Below are 18,814 nucleotides of genomic sequence, written 5' to 3'. Positions count from 1 at the left end.
TGTCTTTAAGGTAGAGTAAAGAGATCCTTAAACCCTTAACATGCTACAGATCTATTAACACATTTTATACCTATTTATTAGACTAAATAACAGCAATAGAAAGACATTGGCAAGGGAAAATATTCATTTGTTCAGATTTCATACCCAACTATTTCCAAAATGAGGTAGTGAGATCCATTTATTAACATGAGAAGAAGATGATCTAAAAGCAGTGTTGTATACTAACAGAATTCAGATCACAAATGCAAGCTATGTCTACAATCTTAAATACTCTAATAGCCATATTAAAGGGGGAAAGTAAAGCAAGAAAGATAAATTTTAATAATGTTATATAACCTAATACATTAAGAATACTATTTTTAAATATGTAATCAATATATGTTATCGTTGTTGTTTTAGTCGCTGTCATGTCTGACTCTTTGTGACCCCATGGACTGTAGCCCACTAGGCTCCTCTGTCCATGGGATTCTCTGGGCAAGAATACTGGAGTGGGTTGTCATTTCCTTCTCCAGGCGATCTTCCTGACCCAGAGGTTGAACACATGTGTCCTGTATTATCAGGTGGTTGCTTACCACTGAGCCACCAGGGAAGGCAGTATGACATCATTACTTAGGTATTATTAAACCTGTTTTTATACTATGTCTTTGAAATCTGATGTTTTATTAAATAATATCTCAATTCATATCAGTCACATTTTAAATTTTCATAGCTACACATGGCTACCAGTTTGGAAATACAAATACAGGATTCTTTGCAGAACTTCCATTAACAGGAGAACAAAAGGCAAAGACTTGAACATAATAACTTCATCACAAAATGGAAGTGCAATGCAGACATAAGTAAAAATGAGTAACACCAAGATAGAATTTTCAAATTATATAAATGAAGAACAATAAATTTGATTTTGTTTTTAAAGAAAAAAAAGAAAAAAGCATTTCTTAAAGGAAAAATACAGAACATTTTCCAGTTTATATTAGATATAATAAACATCAAGATTATAGCAATTAATTGACAAGGAAAAAAAAAAGAAAGCACCATGGAAATCTTGGAAGCAACAGAGAACACCAGGATAGTGGAAAAGCAAGACCAGATCAACTAGAAATGAGGAAAATGGAGACGATGCAAGAGCAAGTGGAGCTCAACAATCAGTAAATTCTCATCTCTTTAAAAAATAACACAAAAGCAGCCAGAAATAAAAACAATGTATATAACTCAAAACATATCAAATACCTAAAAGTAAGTTATAAAATTATAAAATGCTTAGAAGGAAACATAGGTACATATCTTTGTCACATTAAGCAACATATTCATAACAAGAAAAAGAAATAGATGAATAGACTTCGATAAAGTTAAAAACGTTTGTGCATCAAAAGACACTGTCAGGAAGATGAGAAGACAACCCATGGAATGGGAGAAAACATTCGCAACTCATACACATGACAACGGTCTAGCATCCAGTTGGCTTTGGTGGTAAAAACCTGCCTGCCAGTGCAGGAGACACAAGACAGTGGGTTCGATCCCTGTGTGGGGAAGATTCCCTGGAGGAGGGAGGGCCTGGCAGCCCACTCCAGTGTTCTTGCCTGGAGAATCCCATGGACAGAGGAGCCTGGCAGGCTACAGTCCATAGCGTTGCAAACAGTCGGACACAACGGACACAACTTAGCATGCACATCCGGAATGTATTTAAAATCTCTTATGACTCAACAGTCAAAAGACAGGGCAATTTAAAAATGGGCAAAAGCAGGGGAAGGAGAGCATGAGACACACCGAGAGAGTGGCTTTAAAACATAAATATTACAATATGCACAAGAGACAGCTAATGAGAGGCTGTACCACACAAGGAGCCCACCTCAGTGCTCGCTGACAACCTGGCGGGGGGAGGGGGGTGGAGGCAGAGATGCAGGTAAGGTTCTAGAGGGGGGACATATGCATACTCACGGCTGATTCCTGTTGTTGTATGGCAGAAGTCAACACAATATTGTAAGGCAATTATCCTCCAATTTAAAATAAATTAAAAAAAATCATAATGCCAGAAAGGCTTTTCTGCCTGCCCTAGTTCACGAGGTGAGATTGTAATAAAGATTCTGAGAGAGTTTTAAATGTTTAAAAAAAAAAATGGGCAAAAGACCTAACTAGGCATTTCTCCAAAGAAGATAAGCAAATAACCAGTAACTAAATGAAAAAAAATGTTCAACTTCATTAGTCATTAGTGAAATAGAAATCAAAACAACAATGAACAAACATTTCACATTCACTAGGGTGACAACAATTAAAAAAAAAAAAAAAGAAAGTAATAAATGGTAGAGAGGATGTGGAGAAATTCGAACTCCCTGTGCATTGCTAGTGGGAAGATAAAATAGTTTAGCCACTGTGGAATACAATTCAGCAGTTCCCTAACTTAAACAGAGTTACCAGATGACCCAGTAATTTCACTCCTAGGTCTATATACCATCAAACACTGAAAACATGTTAGAACAAAAATATTTACACAAATGTTCACAGCAGCATTCCTCATAAAAGCCAAAAAGTGAAAGCAATCCAAATATCCATCAACTGATGAAGAGATGAGCAAAACATAGTGTATTCATACAACAGACTATTATCCAGACATAAGAAAGAATAACATAGTGATACCTGATGCAACATGGATGAACCTGAAAATAATACGAAAAGTGAAAGAAGCCAGATATAGACTCACAAAAAGCCACACAGTATATGATTTCATTTATATGAAATGTCCACAAAAGGCAAATCTATAGGCACATAAATTAGATGAGTGATTGCCAGGAATTGGAAGAGGGCGTAGGAAGAGTGATTACTTAATTGTACAGAATTTCTTTGAGGTGATGAAAATGTTCTGGAATTAGTAAGTAGTGATCACTGTACATCATCATGAATATATTATTATTATTTTTTGCTTAATCACTTGGTTGTGTCTGACTCTGAGACCCCGTGGACTATAGCCTGCCAAGTTCCTCTGTCTATAGGATTTCCCAGGCAATAATACTGGAGTGGATTGCCATTCCATTCTCCAGGGGATCTTCCTGACCAAGAGATCCAGCCTGGGTGTCCTTCATTGTAGGCAGATTTTTTACCATCTGAGCCGGCAGGGAAGCCCACATATATACTAAAAACCACTGAATTCTACACTTTAAAATGGTTAAGATGGTGCATTTTATGTTATATGAATTTTATCTCAATAAAACACACACACACACACACACACACACAAAGAACATACCACAAATAGCTCAGAAATTATGAGGAAAAATAATTTGCAAAGTCTTGATGAATTAATACTCTATAATAGGCTAAGAGGGGTTCCCCGGTGGCGCTAGTGGTAAAGAACCTTCCTGCCAATGCAGGAGACATAAGAGACATGGGTTTGATCCTTGGGTCAGGAAGATCCCCTGGAGGACAGCATGGCAACCTACTCCAGTATTCCTGCCTGGAGAATCCCATGGACAGAGGAGCCTGGCAGGCTGGGGTCCATAGGGTTGCAGAGTTGGATACAACTGAAGCAATGCAGCACGCACACACACAATAGGCTAAGAAATTATTCAATCAGAAGAGAGAAACTAAAGGGACAAACATCGAAGAAGTAACTGCAGTAAATACAGAAACCTATAGTTATACTTCAACTATACTCAACCCATAGTTGAGTTAACATGCAGGCGAAACAGAACAATATACAAGAAATACAAGCCAGTCTACTATGAAAACAAAGAATCGGAGAATCCAAGGATTGTAGGTAAAAGCTATGAAAAATCAAGACACATTTTAGGAAGTGGTTTAAAGGGCCCCTGGCAGCCTCCAGAGCACTGTGTCTGAATCAGACTCTCACAAAGGGCTTGAAAAACATAGATTCCTGCACTCTTAGGACAAGATCAGAACCTCTGTGGGGTGTGGTCAGAATATCAACTGTCAACAGATTCCCTCAAGACAATTTCTATGCACCTTTCAATAGGAAAACCATTAGAGGTCTAGAACTCAAGACAAACATCCTTGCTTTTCCTTTTTACAACATCATATACTGACTTCTGTGGGCTTCCCTGGTGGTTCAGCAGTCAAGAATCCACCTGCCAATGCAGGAGATGCACGTTTGATCCCTGGGTTGGGAAGATCCCCTGGTGAAGGAAATGGCAACCCACTGCGGTATTCATGCCTGGAAAATCCCAAAGACAGAAAAGCCTGGTGGTCTACAGTCCATGGGGTCACAAAAAGAGTCAGACATGACTTAGCAACTAAACAACAACAATCCCTTTACCTACAGCAGTGACCGAAAGAGGAAACTGATTCAAAACAGTCTGGAAATGCTGATGGACAGAGAGAGAAGAAATCGCTAATGATTTCATAAACTTGGACATAAAAGCAGAGTTGTTGCACAAATACAGCTCAGTGGCAGAAGCTGAGAACAAGGGCTGGTGTGGGATTGCCAAGGTTCAAACTGGAGCCAGACTGCCACTGACTGGGTGACCTCGACCTGATTTGACTTATTCTGTGTCCCAGGGCCCTCAGCTCTATGATGGGACAATAATACTGACCCTGTAAGGCTGCTGGGAGGACTAATGTGCTAACAGATGTAAAGTGTTTATAACAACACCGAGTACATAATATATTTGCAACAGTTAAAAATAAAAGTCTTCTTGTAAGTCAAATGGTCTCCCAAAGTTGCATTGTCTAAACCCTACCATCTACAAGCCTTAAAGAAGTTATTATAAAGCGAGGACAGACAACTTTTAAAACATAAATAGTCTGAAGTCACATTTCTCATATCCTGTTTCATTTGTCTGAGTTCTTTGATTGCCCCCCACCCATACTTTCCCTTTAAAACCCAGTTGGAGGAATGATAAATAATAAAAGGAATGGTAATCTACCTCTCAAACTCTTTCTCTTGTGTGTAAATACATATATATATATATATATATATATATGAGATTGTAATTGGTTATAATATAATCAGTTATAATTTGTAAACCTGGATTACTTATAATTGTTAACCCATCATTAATATACCCACAATTGTATATTTCTGTTAGTGGAAAAAGTCACAAAGGAACGCCAAATTTAAAAAAATATATACTGTTGTCCACCTATATATCTGTTGAGTAGTAGGTTTCAAAAAAATGTTTAGTATCTTGGTTCCTTTTTAACATACTTTAGAAAAAAATAAGTATGAAGAAACATAAATTTTTTTTAAAAAGCTGCCTTTCTCAAAACTATATAAAGTAGCAGTCTCCATTTCAGCAGCCCCTTTCACCAAGAAGGCAGGCCTTGACGACCGGAGGAAGAAATGTAAATGGTTATCCGTTGCTGGCAAAAACTATTTTCTGAAGAAACTAGAAGAGCTTCTAACATTGATACATACTGAAACAGTCCCTTTACACTTCTGAAATCAAATATATAGTATAAAATCATTATCTAATTGATTTCGCCATCTTTTTAAGGATCTCTAGTAGCAAGTAATCTTATAATTTTATAGTCCAAAGGCAATTTTCAGGAAATTATGACTAGAATCAGTGATATTTCCCACAAGTCTGACCAAATTATCAAATTTACAGGTTTACAGAATGATAATCCACTTTGTAATAGTAAATGATATCAGCTACAGAATTAGTTTTAACTCATGTGACACTACTGAAGTTTAGATTAAGGGAACCAAAGAATATAAGACAAATATTTTTAACTTATTGAACCCAATACACATAATCACAGATCATGAGGAATGCTTTGCTTGCAACTGAGCGGAAGAGGAGCCATGAGTGTGGCTCTAGGGTGTGTAGGGCCCAGGTCCCCTCACCTGACTCAGGCCCCTTGTTCTTCACACTACTATTATAATCATTGTTTCCACATAAAGGGAGGTCATTTAATACTCTTTTCTTTACATACTGTCACTTTGTACTTGTAGGTCAGGTTCTTACTGTAATAGATATAACTATTATGATACAGAGAATTATTCATTTTAATATTTATTGAGTGTTTGTTATATTCAAGGGATTATATTAACCTTTTTAAAAAGAATTTTTAAAGTGACTGATACCTATTTATATAAAATTTTATATTTAGAAGTTGACATCAAAGATGATAACATATGAAATAGGCCACGCGGGGAAAATAAGACTGCAACAAATTTTACATGTGTCTGTTATCTGATAATGGCTGCTGTAAATTGGTTAAAGTGACTATTGTTGGATTTATTATTTTTAATGGCATTAGAAGTAACTGCTCAAAATATCTTTATTTTCTTGTTTCAACAAAGAATGGCAATATATTTTGGTATATGAGACCTAGTGCATGAGTTTCAAATTCGATTAAATATATCAAGTTTACACAAAGCCATATGTATGAAAGGGGATCTTTTAAAAAAAACTTTATTTGAGAAAGGAAGAGACTTATAACAGAAGGCAAGAAGAGAAACATACAAACAATATATTTACAACACAAAACAAGAGATCACCTTCAAGGGTGTAAATTATAATAAATACAGTAGATTTTAAAAGAGACAATTATCAATTAGTTTTAAGATTATTTAAGTCCAGCTTTCCTTTTCACTGGTTCCAGGTAGTTTCTTGATTAAATTCAAAGACTATCAAATTCAAACAATTAATGTCCACCAACTGTACTGATGAAGCTCTCTCAAATGACACTATAAAAAATAGGTTTTTTTTTTTTGTTTGTGATTACATATCTTTGCAGTAATATTATACAAAAGCCTGCTCAGCCACATGTTCCTCCCCAAATAAAATGTATTTTAAAAGATGCACTATCCCTTTTTTATGAGATTGCAAAAAGATTTTAAATAAAATGTATATTTATGAGATGGAAAAAATATAAAATTTTATCTTAGGAATGCCATATTTTTAATGCAAAATAACTGACAAAAAGTCATTTTAATCTGAAGGAATATACTAACCAAAATATGTTGGTAGTAGGAAGTGTTGCCTATTACAGCTATTTGTCAAATTATCGAAGGACTTTCATTATATGGAAAAGTTTTAAACTTTCTAACTTCTAGTTATGTTACTTTACTTTGAATGGAGACTTTTTAAAAAAGGATAATGTATCTTTAGCAGTAACCTTTTTTAAGAAATATTTTTAAATGTCACAGCAAAATGTAAACAACACGTGCCAGTAACATACAGTTATACAAGGTCTACATTTGGCAAAACTGCTATATCTCCTTTGAAACAGGATACTACACCTTAAAATACCTCGGATTTAGAAATATAAATATTTTAATAGAAAAAAACCTCACAAAGATTCTAGGTCAATTTGGATTATCCATATTAAAGGGGTCTTAATACAACGAATCTTTAACTAGCTTAACAAAAGTAAACCTATAAAACAAGGTAAACATATCAAAAGAGAGTATGAAGGAAATGTTCCAGTGAAAAGCTTCCTTAACAATTTCCCTACTTGCGGTGTTATTTTCTTAGACAATAAATCAATTCATAGAGTGCCCTTTAAAAACAGACAGAGTAAAACACTATCCTCCGTTTTTTTCCCCTACATTCCTCAGTACATGAATCACTTGGACTTCCTGTTTCCACAAGGCATTTCCTGTTCAGCCTCATAGAAACAGTTTTCTGTAGAACAGCGGGAACCTGACAAAGAACTGACTTAAATAAACAGTCTTCCGTTGCCTTCAAAGTTGTTTGCATTTCATAGCATCAAAGGACACCGTCCTTCTGAAGGTGCATTATGTACAAGTAGATTCTTTTGTTAAACCTAACTTTCCTAATTTTTTATTTGCCAAAATAGTATGGTATACATTGTGTCATTATGGAATTATACTGAAGAGATCCTAGTGATAACGATTATCAAATATGACACACCTTCTTCTTTCAAACATGATTTTTGACTTCAGGTCAGATAATAATCAAACTGTTACTATTTTTTCCACAGCTGCAGATACAATGTCATATCTGATTGGACCATAAAGCGGCACTTAGCTCTTGCCAGCATTTGCATCTGCTCCATTTGATCTTTTTCAATAAACAATGTCATCAAATAACACAGGATAAAAATGAAATGAGCAGTACTAGGTGAGACAGAATGTGATATTTAAAATAGTGCTGTACTTTGCATCTATATATTTAGAACCACCTCTATTTCTAATATTTTCAACTGCAATCTATACAATAACCTAGGACTACTGGCATAGTAACCAGAACATTTCACTTAACAAAAAAAGAGAGAGGAAGGAAGGGGCTGACTAATTTTAATAGGGTTCAAGACTGTAGTATGATACATTATGTACAACAATGTGAAAATTGAATTCTACATATCAAAAAAAAATCAGTAACTAATAAAATGTTTCATTGATCAGACTGGAAAACTATCCAGCAGTCACTGATCTCAACAGATAAACTAAAACCAACAGTGAGTTCGTTTTCCTTAGACGTAATTGGTGTGGCAGGCTTTGGGATGAATTAAAAGCCTATTAATCACTTGGATACTGATGTAGTATAAGTTTAGTGTAACAGGTATTTCCTTCCCAGTAGAGTTTCAAGAAACCTTGCTATCTATATAGAGATCAGTATATAGAAAGATCTATATATAGATATATCTGCATTAATCAGAATCCTTAAACACTAAAATCGAATCATTCAGAGATATAAACGGATAGGAAATAATATCCATTTACCAAAACCGGCAATGCATTTCATATTCAGATAATGACTTTAATTACAAATCCTGGAGCTAAATCTTTGCCTATTACCTGTTGCATAAAAGCAGCCTGCTCCCCAGATTCCATTTCCTGGATCTGAGCATCTTCATCACTGTCCACGGGCTCCTCCTTCACCTTCACAGCACCAGCTTGTCCCACTGTGTCGTCCACACAAGCGCTGCTGTCGCGCCTAGCGCTGCTGCCACTAGAGGGCGCTCTGTCTTCCTGCATCGCTTGGTCCCCCTGGAGCTCTTCCTCCGCTTCCTCGAGGTGACTGCCTGGTTGCTTCAGTTGTTCAATAGATTTCGAAAGCAGCTAGAAGAGAGTGTTCAGGGGTTCAATATTCAGTGGTTCTTGGTGGTAACAGAGCAGTAATATACACTTTGATTTCCTGTAATTCTACTTCAGTACACCCTGATTTCTAATCTCTGAGGATCATTTTCGGAATGAATTTGTATGCAATGAAATTCTTCAGCAATACTAAATTTGAAGCAGTCCCACCAATTCCATACTATATTGGTGTCCTAGGCAGGGAATGAGGTCTTTAAATGTTTTGTTTTTAAAAATAGTTCACTCTTTAACCGACTTAAAAAATGGTGGGAAAAGGGTAAATAATGAACTTTTCCTTTGGAAACCATGAAACTCACACAGGACAGGTTGTAATGAATCAGTTTAATCCAGGCAAACCTGAGAATATTTTTTCCCTAAAAGAAGAAGTGTAGCAGAAATAATATTAATAGAAAGGTAATGAAAAACTTCCCCAATCTCATGTTCCAACAAATGGCAACCACGGTATAAGACAGAAGCATAAATTCTAAGAGTGCTTTTGTCTGTTAATTTTCCTATACCCAAATGGTCAAATGATAAAAGAGCTATGTATACCTCTGAAAAGTGGAAATATTGACTTTGAAATCTTGAACTTCAAAAAGATGCAGAATTTAGTGATAGCACAGAATTTTTTAGTAATATCCAAATATAAATTAAAGAATAGGACCATAACAAGGAATCATTTGAATTTGAAAATTATTTAGACCTTTTATTTTTAAATTAAATCATATTTAATCTCTAGAAGTGTATGAATTATAATTTAAAAAGATAATTGGCAATACACCTAAATTGAACAATAGCAAAATGCCATGTATAAAAACTTGTTATACGGGGAAAAATTCTCACGATGATTTCATCTCACATAGGCCTTTTGTTTCATTTGACAAGAAGCCTGCTGACTGGTTATCGCAGATCCTGAACTGTGTTTCAAAGAGTGGTCAGAATTTTCTGCTGAGTCGGTGCCCATGTAAGCAACATACCAACTATTATGATGAGCAGCACGGTTAGAATACCAACACAAAAATCATGAATACAGACTTTTCTATGAAAAATTCAAATTTATCTCCCACTCACACCTATGTTTTTCAAAGCTAGACACATCCTGTAGGTTTAGAATACATAAGGACTCAAATTTTGAAGGGTGTCTTAACCTCAGACTTTCCTCCAGTGCTCACAACCTCAAATGGCCTTGTGTATGCTGACAAAGCCCTTCAATTTCACTGTAGTAAGAATTATACTGGGAGTTTTCATTTGTTCAGCAAATATTTATTGAGTGCCAACCATGTTTCAGACTCTCTGCTAGGCACTGGGGAAACAGCCATTGCCCTGCCCTCAGGGAGCTTTCAGTTTCGAGTGTTAGAAAGGCACCAAACAGATGCATAAATTTATTCTTATTTTCAAGTATGGTAAATGGAAAAGGGAGCAATACAGCGTGTTGTAAGAATACACACTGGCTGAAACAGGAGGAAAGTGTGGACGATTTAGGAAAGTCTCACTGGGGAGGCTGAGACATCAGATATGAAGGATGGACAGGAGGAGTTGGATGTGTGTGAGGAGTGGAAATCAGGGCAGGGAGCACTGCTGGCAGAAGGCACAGTGTGTGGACTGGAGGAGAGCCCAGTGTGTCTGAGCAACTGAAAGGTCGGTGCGGTTTGAGCACAGGAAGACAGGGAGAGAGTGCTGGAAGATGATTCTGGAAAGAGTGACCCAGTTTATAATATATTTGAGTTGTGAATAAGATTCTACAGAAATAAAATATAACTTAGGATAAAGCATATATAAGACTGAGATTTTGGAGAAAAGAGACAATATATTATTCCTGAATTTTGACTATACAATTGTAGAACTCCACTTAATTGGCTAGAAAAAGAACACGTAACACCACGGAAAAGAAGCAGGCTTTTAACTGAAAAGCTCCAGGTTTAGCTGGGACACCAGGGATAAGAACATTCAGTGACAAACATCCACTCATTCTTCAAGACACAGGCGGACAGACACAGAGAAAGAGATCACCAGCCAGGCTTGCTACCTTGACCTCCTCACTCACCTAAGACAACATGCAAGAGCAGGCTAGAGGATTTTGTGGGGAGAAGACATTAAATTAGAAAACATATCAGTCAGGTGAAGGGGACTGCGAGAGCCCCTTCGAGACAGTATCTGCCAGAAAATTGTTGCATTCATCTTCTGGATGTATGCTTGCTGAGCTGTGGAAATTCCACCTCTTGATACCCCAGCTTAGCTGGAAAAGTTCATGGGAGCGAGTTCATCAGGGCTGATGAGCCAACGATACTGGTGGGTCAAACAGATGCCTTCACAAGGTGGTCAAAAGATCCTCCCCCTAAGAGCCTCTGTGAGGGCAAGAGGATAAAAAAAGCAAAACTCTATGGATGTGTGGCTATAGGACAGGAACTAAGGGCCATTCATGAAGGTCAGCCAGGGAGCACGTGTGACCAGTGTCCAGGAAATGCCACGTCAAAAGTTCCTGCTTCCTAGGGGTGACTCTGCATCTTATTCAGCTTCTGGATGTCTGGCCACAGGGAGTATTTAATAACCAAGAGGAAGTCACAGATACCACCCGCTAAGTAAAAAGACTTTTCTGTTGCTATTTCTCTCTTCAGCTTCAGTTCCAGCATGGCTTCTCAGTGTCCTGACCTCATAACCTCCAATGGTCTTATCCTCCACTCTACTTCAGCTCCCAGTGATCTGGCCTTTGTTGGTGGCTGTACATGCTCTTAAACCTCAGTTTCAGACATCATTTGCTTCCTCAGGCTCATCCTCAGAATATTTTGACCCTGACCCACTCCTCACCTCTGCAGGGCTCTCCAAGCTTTTGAACCTGCCACATTTTCCCTGCCTGTCACCCCCACCACCCTCGTTCCTCAGCTTCCCTCCTTGCTGGACTAGGTTCCACTCTTCATCATTAAATATCACTCCCTTATTACTAACTTCAACTCCCTTGCCCTTTTCAATATGGATTTTCCTGTATGAATAAGACTTCCAACCTTGGTTAATATTAAATCTCTGCCAAACCCAAGCAGCTGAATAAGCTAGGAAACAAATAAACAAATTACAATCACGCTGAGTGTTTTGCTTCACATCCGTGATCATAACCCTCAAATGGACCCTCAGTGCTGACTGGAAATACTACTACATTTCTCTAGCTAATTTTCTCTCACTCTCTCAATGACTACTTCAAAGTACCTCCTTTCTCCTCAAACTCCTACTATCTAGACCTTTTTCCTCACTCCTGTTATTTTTGCTTCTTATTTCAGTGAGAAAACAGACATTCAAAAATAGAGAAATTCAACATTCTGCTACCAAGCCGTCCCACTCGCCCTTGCTTACTAACAGTGGAAGAAAGGTCTGCATCCCTATCTCAGTCCAGCCCTCAGCTTAATGCTCTGGGTCCTGTCCATCCCTGCAATTTTCCATTTGGCTCTCCATCACTCATTTCCCATCTCTGCTGGAGTACTTCCACTTGGACACCTTCAGTCTTACTATCCGTCTTAAATGTAACCTCCCTTGGTCCCACCATCACCTCACAAAAAAAACAAAAAACAAAAAACACACATTATGTACCTTCCTCAGTAAATCTCCTTGAGTTATTTCTCTTCATTGTCTTCATTTTTCTTCTCACAGTCTCTTTAGAATTCACTCAAACTAGGCTTTCATCCACACCGAGTGTGTGCTTAGCCATTTCAGTTATGTCTGACTCTTTGAGACCCTATGGACTGTGACCCGACAGGCTCCTCTGTCCATGGGATTCTCCAGGCAAGAATACTGGAGTGGGTTGCCATGCCCTCCTCCAAGGGATCTTCCCAACTCAGGGATCAAACCTGTGCCGCCTGTGATTCCTGCATTGCAGGCAGATTCTTTACTGCTGAGCCACTGGGGAAATCCTAACTGACTGAAATCTCTCTTGTTAAAGTCAGTAATGACTGCATAAATACCAAATCCAGTGGCACTTGAAATCAGATATTAACAGGAACAATCAAGATGAAGTATTTTTGAAAAGAAAACATGACAAAATCAAAGCATCTTTGAAAGTAAGAGATTTATAATACTAATGGTGGTGCAGCCAACGAATAGATAAGATGTATGTGAATTTACTGAAATATAATTTCCCATAGATAGCAAATATGTCAAAGAAAATCTTTAACACTGACAAAATGCTGAGTGTTCACTGAATATTTCATATGTTCATTTAAACTGAAAACCTCTAACAGAAAATCTGATCTGTTAATGCACTCCTGAAGTCACTGGAGTACCCAGAAATCACATCATTTAGTCAAATCTGATCAGTATTTACCACCTCGTTGACATAGAGACACACCCGAAAGTGTGTAAAACGATTTCCAGTGTGCAACACAGAATCAGCGCTGTTTGTCCCAGCGCCTCTGGCTTCACCTACACTTCTGCCGGACTTGAAGTACGAGAGAAATAAGTGCCAGAATGGATAATGCTGGGATAACTGAATGAGAAGGCCAGATGGCAAAACAATTTTCTTCTAAGGGCAGAATTCCTTAATGGTTTGTAAAAGAAACATTTCTTGATACAAAACAGTGACTTATGAGTGGAGATCGTATAGATATAAAATGTTTGGAGTTGAAAATTTTCTAACAACATTCTTCAAATTCTTATTTTATAGAGAAGGAATTTCATGCCCCTCAAAAGCTGAATCATCTCCAGAAAAGACACCTAGAATGTTTTATACCTTCTACTCTGAAATAGCTATATTCCAACAACAACTGAATTCATATAAACAAATCAATGTCTCCCCTCAACTCCAAACTTACATAATTCAGCTGCTTGCCTAATGTTATCCCTTAGATCTAGAATCTCCAATAGGTATCAGAAACTTTGAGTAGCTCAAAGATAACCTTTATTCCATTTGTACACAAATGTATTGATCACCTAATTTTCCTTCTCTGAGTAAACACCATTATCCGGTTGCACAAACCAAAAATCTAGAATTTATCCTGTTTCTCTCTCGTCTTCATAAACATCTGAAAACTTAATTTGTACTTAGCAATAAAGCTTTGACATGTTTCTTTCTCCCCAAGTTATAAAGTGAATGCCAACATCCACATGAATAATAACGACATCTTTTTCACCATTTCTGGAATAAAATGTGCTCTTTGTGAAGTTTCTAAAAATACAAAAGAAATAAATGGGATCTCCTGGAGACAATTTGGTAAACTATAAATGCATGGAGGGAGTTAATCTAAACTTCTTATTTGAGATATCTGACTCAAGCTGATTTTGCTTAAACAGTCAAATTTGCTGGAGTGGAAAAATTAGTAATTAACATCAAGAAAATATGCAAACAAAAGTCTCAGAAGATCCACATGCCAGGTTTGACTTATTTTGGATTTTTAAAATAAAGAGTTACTTGATGTGATTTGCAAGTTTCTGACCACGTATGAGGAAATCCAGTGTTTGGACTACGCTGTGCTCTATGTGTTTTTGAACTACAACTATGACCACCACCAAGAAGGGATGGGTTAACCCTTTTCTAATTTGTACTGTCGCTCAGGGGCCCCAGCTACAGGGAGGAGCTGTCTGCTGACTCTCAGTGGGGTAGCAGGGTCTCTCTTTGGTTGAACATCTGGAGGTGATCCCCCAGCAAAGCTGAGCCATTGCCTTGCTGGCTAGAAAACACAAGAAGAAACATCTGTGTGACAGATAAACGTGTACGCCTGTGTAATCTCGGCTGAGGCTCCATCTGCAAAGCACACCCGGTGCCGTTCGTCTGACACCAGGTGAGTTACTCCGGTGGGGAGCCCAGCTGGGATGAAGAAGATGATGGCTGAGCTGCGGCTTCTGCTCCTTTTATCTTCGCTCAATCTCATCTGTCAGTGTGGCCCTGTATTCTCCATGCTGTGTGCGCGTCCTCAGTCGCTTCAGGCAGGTCCAACTCTTTACGACACTATGGGCTGTAGCCTGTCAGGCTCCTCTTTCCATGGGATTCTCCAGGCAAGATACTGGAGGGGGTTGTCATGCCCTCCTTTAGGGGATCTTCCATGCTACTGTATAGCAAGTGTCCGTTCAGTTCAGTCGTTCAGTTGTATCTGACTCTTTGAGACCCCATGGACTGCAGCACGCCAGGCCTCCCTGTCCATCACCAACTCCCGGAGTTTACTCAAACTCATGCCCATTGAGTCGATGATGCCATCCAACCATCTCATCCTCTGTCATCCCCTTCTCCTCCCACCTTCATTCTTTCCCAGCATCAGGGTTTTTTCCAAATGAGTCAGTTCAGTATAGCAAGTGTACTGAACATTAAAGAAGGCTGCAGGCGGTCCATGACCATTCCACATATGTAGCACACATATACAGGCTCACACTGGAGATTTTACAGACCAGACAGCATGATCATTTATCCAAATCTCTAATACCTTCAAGTATTACAACTTGACTCTTCAATTCTTATCAATCCATGCCAGGGTAATAAGTATAGCAAGTCCATAATTTCAATGTTTTATATTCCATGTTGAACACCATATATTCTATTAGCAAATGGTGTAAAATTCGTTAAATAACATTTAAAGATTGTGCTGTTAATCTTTACACCTTAACCCATTTAATTCAATGTGCAAGTTACATTGTTTGATATAAGTCTAGAAGCTAATGTAAGCATAGCGCTTTTGAATAAAATGTCTTTAAAAATTTTATATTTTAACTTTAGCCACAGAAATCCCTCATGTCCCCACAAATATTTTCAGAAATGGAATATCAAACTAAGCACAGAAGTATATAAGGAATAAATCTGTTTCGGATAGACATCTGATTTTCTGAAATTGTCAACAAATAATTCAGCACAAGTGTTTGAATTAAACTATGCAAAATGACCTTTGACCCTACTCATCACTTTCTTATTTTGCCTCAGATTTTAAGACAGATTTTCCTGGGGAATGGCAAAAAGACAAGGATTTTTTTTTGCTTTTAAATACATGTAAAATACTTCTTTTGGAAAATAAAACGTTTCCCTTAAGCTCCAAGGAAACTAGATTTAAAAATAATGATAAAATTCTGTCTCAACTCACAAATAGATTAGGTATGTACCAACTGTTCTCAGAAACAACATGCAGAGTTTGGAGGGCTTTCAAATCAAGAGGTCTACTTAGAGAAGAACTCTGACTCAAGACAAAATATTCCATGTCATTTTGTGCACTTTAGGGAAGAAATCAGAAGAGCCAAAGTTAAATAACAAGAGAGAAAAACTTTCTAAGTCCTGGTCCATTATTCACATTAATTAAAAGTCTAAACTGAAAAACATCCTTTCTTGCCAATACTGAAGAGATATAAAGTTAATCTAGGGGCCAAGTGAATACTTAATGAAAGTGCGTTCGTTTTTGTAACTCTAAATGACTGTCCAAAACAATGCCTGCTATTAAAATGTCCTTTCTTTGGCTCTTAAAACATCCTAATATTCCAATAACTGAAGTGTTCACTTCCGGAAAGGAGACTAAAAAATTTCCTCCTCCCAGCTAGTTAAAGTTACCCATTTTTTTACTCTGTCAACAAATTTTTATTGAGCACTTGCTACATATGCCAGGACCTGGGAAGAGAGTGGTCAGTTAGGCAAGATCCTGTCTCAAGGAGAAATAAAAAATAAACAACTGAAGAGTGGAACTTAATGTGACAGCGAACAATGGGGAAAGGAGTGAGTGTGCCTAATCTGAGCAAGGAAGGCCCCGCTGAAGAGGTGAGGTTTGAGCTGAGTATTAACAACACCTGGAGGTTGAATATTCCACCAGAACTGGGACTAGCAGTTCATTTCATGAGATGGGAGGAGACCGACTGCCCACACACCAGACGGGAGCCAGTGTGGTGGGAGCTCAGCGGGTGAGGGAAGGGAGCTGGGAGACAAGGTCAATGAGGGGGCAAGAGCCTTGTGGGCCCCTGCAAAGCTATCTGGATTTTATCCTACAAACTATAAGGAACAACTGGGGACTTTCAAGCAAGTGCTTGACACAATGTGATTTGCATTTGTAAAGGATCACTCTGGAAGCTACCTGAGGTTGGATTTAGGTGGGCAAAAGTGGAAACAGGAAGACTGACTTTTGAGAACATAAAATCCCAAGCCAGACTATTGGGGGGCATTTCTTAACTAGAACACAGATGAGCTATTTTTCCTTCTGTTACATCACTGGGTAATTTTATGCCCTTTTATATTACATAATAGGATTTTTTTCCCTGATAACCTCCTTCCTGATCTTCAGTTGACAGTACACTTTGAAAGTTTTGTGTTTTTTTTTCCCCTTCTTTAAGGGTAATGAATAGTGGCACCATGAGGAGAGGCATGCTAGGTCCCTTCGCTCGCCCTTTGATTAGTGTTTTTGGACTGTGTCTCAGAATAGACAAGGTCTCAGAGCCAAGGACCTTCGATCACTTGATTGGTAAACAGCCCCCTTTCTGCCTATTCATCAATCCTTCGCTCTGGTAAACTGGAAAACAGTACAAGTCCTCTTTAAAAAGGACAACGAAGAAGACACCCCGACAATAAATGCCATGTGAAAAATGCCATAGGCTCAGTGTAGCCAGACTTTTCAGTTTTTCAGACAATGCCAGAAATCTAGATTCGTATTTGAAATCTACCTTTAAAGATTGAGTGCTTTTTAAGACACTGGGCAGCCCAAAGACATCAGTTGAATGGAATGGATCCAGCCCATAGACTATCAGCTTCTGACCTTGGCAAAGAAGGCCTTACGTCTCTTCTTGCTTGAACATTCTATGGTTTAGATCATTTAGGGCTGATGTCTACATGCTCTTAAAATACACCATCCTTTCTCTTTCTAACTTACTTCACTCCGTATATTAGGCTCTAGGTTAATCTACTTCATTGGGACTACTCAAATGTGTGTGTGTGTGTGTGTTTTATATATATCTGAGCAATATTCCATTGTGTATATGCACCACAATTTCTGTATTCATTCATCAGTCAATGGGCATCTAGGTTGCTTCCATGTCCTAGCTATTGTAAAAAGTGCTGCAACAAACACTGAGGCACATGTGTATCTTTCGACTATGGTTTTCTCAGAGTATGTGCCCAGTAGTGGGATGGTTGGGTCATGTGGTAGCTCTATTCCTAGTTGTTTAAGGAATCTCCATACTGTGCTCCATAGCAGCTGTATCCACGTGCATTCCCACCAACAGTGCAAGAGGGTTCCCCTCTCCATGTCCTTTCCAGCATTTATTGTTCGTAGATTTTTTTTTAATGATGGCCATTCTGACCTGTGTGAGGTGATACCTCATTGTAGTTTTGATTTGCATTTCTCTAATAATGAGTGATGCTTAGCACTTTTACATGTGTTTGTTGGCCATCTGTATGTCTTTACACATTCTTTGGAGAAATGTCTGTTTAGGTCTTTGGCCCTTTTTTTGACTGGGTTGTTTGTTTTCCTGGTATTGAGCTGTATGAGCTGCTTGCATATTTTGGACACTTGCTGTGTGACATGCAGAGCCCAACCCAGTGCTGTGTGAAAACCCGGAGAGAGGAGTGGGGTGAGGGGGAGACGGGAGGGGTGTTCAAGAGGGAGGGGACGCACGGATCCCTGTGCTGATTCAAGTGGAGGTACAGCAGAAACCAACGCAACACTGTGAGGCAACTATCCTTCAATAAAAAAAAAAACTTTTTTTTAAAGGTATAACAAAGAAAAAACAATACACCATCCTTCATGCTTGTGATTTGTTTTATGTTCCCTAAATGGTCAAAATTTTTGCTTTGCCAGGGGCTGGAAGTACGAGCATGGACTGACTACAAAGGAGAACACAGGGCAATCTTGGAAGCTGAGGGAATAGTTCTATATCCTG

At 38.2% G+C, this 18,814-nt stretch overlaps 1 protein-coding gene across 8 annotated transcripts in view; it reads right to left on the bottom strand.

Moving 5' to 3' along the window:
- The window catches only part of HDAC9 (histone deacetylase 9), a 980,387-nt gene that overhangs the window by 339,853 nt on the left and 621,720 nt on the right, over positions 1–18,814 (bottom strand). For 7 of the 8 annotated variants that reach the window (XM_043462790.1, XM_043462787.1, XM_043462788.1 and 4 more), the window contains one exon: positions 6,356–8,986. In XM_043462790.1, the coding sequence (XP_043318725.1) occupies positions 8,672–8,986 (315 nt within the window). In that variant the 3' untranslated portion in view covers positions 6,356–8,671. Of the gene's footprint in view, positions 1–6,355; positions 8,987–18,814 lie in introns of those variants that run through there. The other variant, XM_043462784.1, reaches the window with a different exon arrangement.

The sequence above is a fragment of the Cervus canadensis genome, chromosome 3 (assembly GCF_019320065.1).
Source record: "Cervus canadensis isolate Bull #8, Minnesota chromosome 3, ASM1932006v1, whole genome shotgun sequence".
NCBI classification, from domain to species: Eukaryota; Metazoa; Chordata; class Mammalia; order Artiodactyla; family Cervidae; genus Cervus; species Cervus canadensis.
This window is presented reverse-complemented; position numbering and strand designations above follow the sequence as displayed.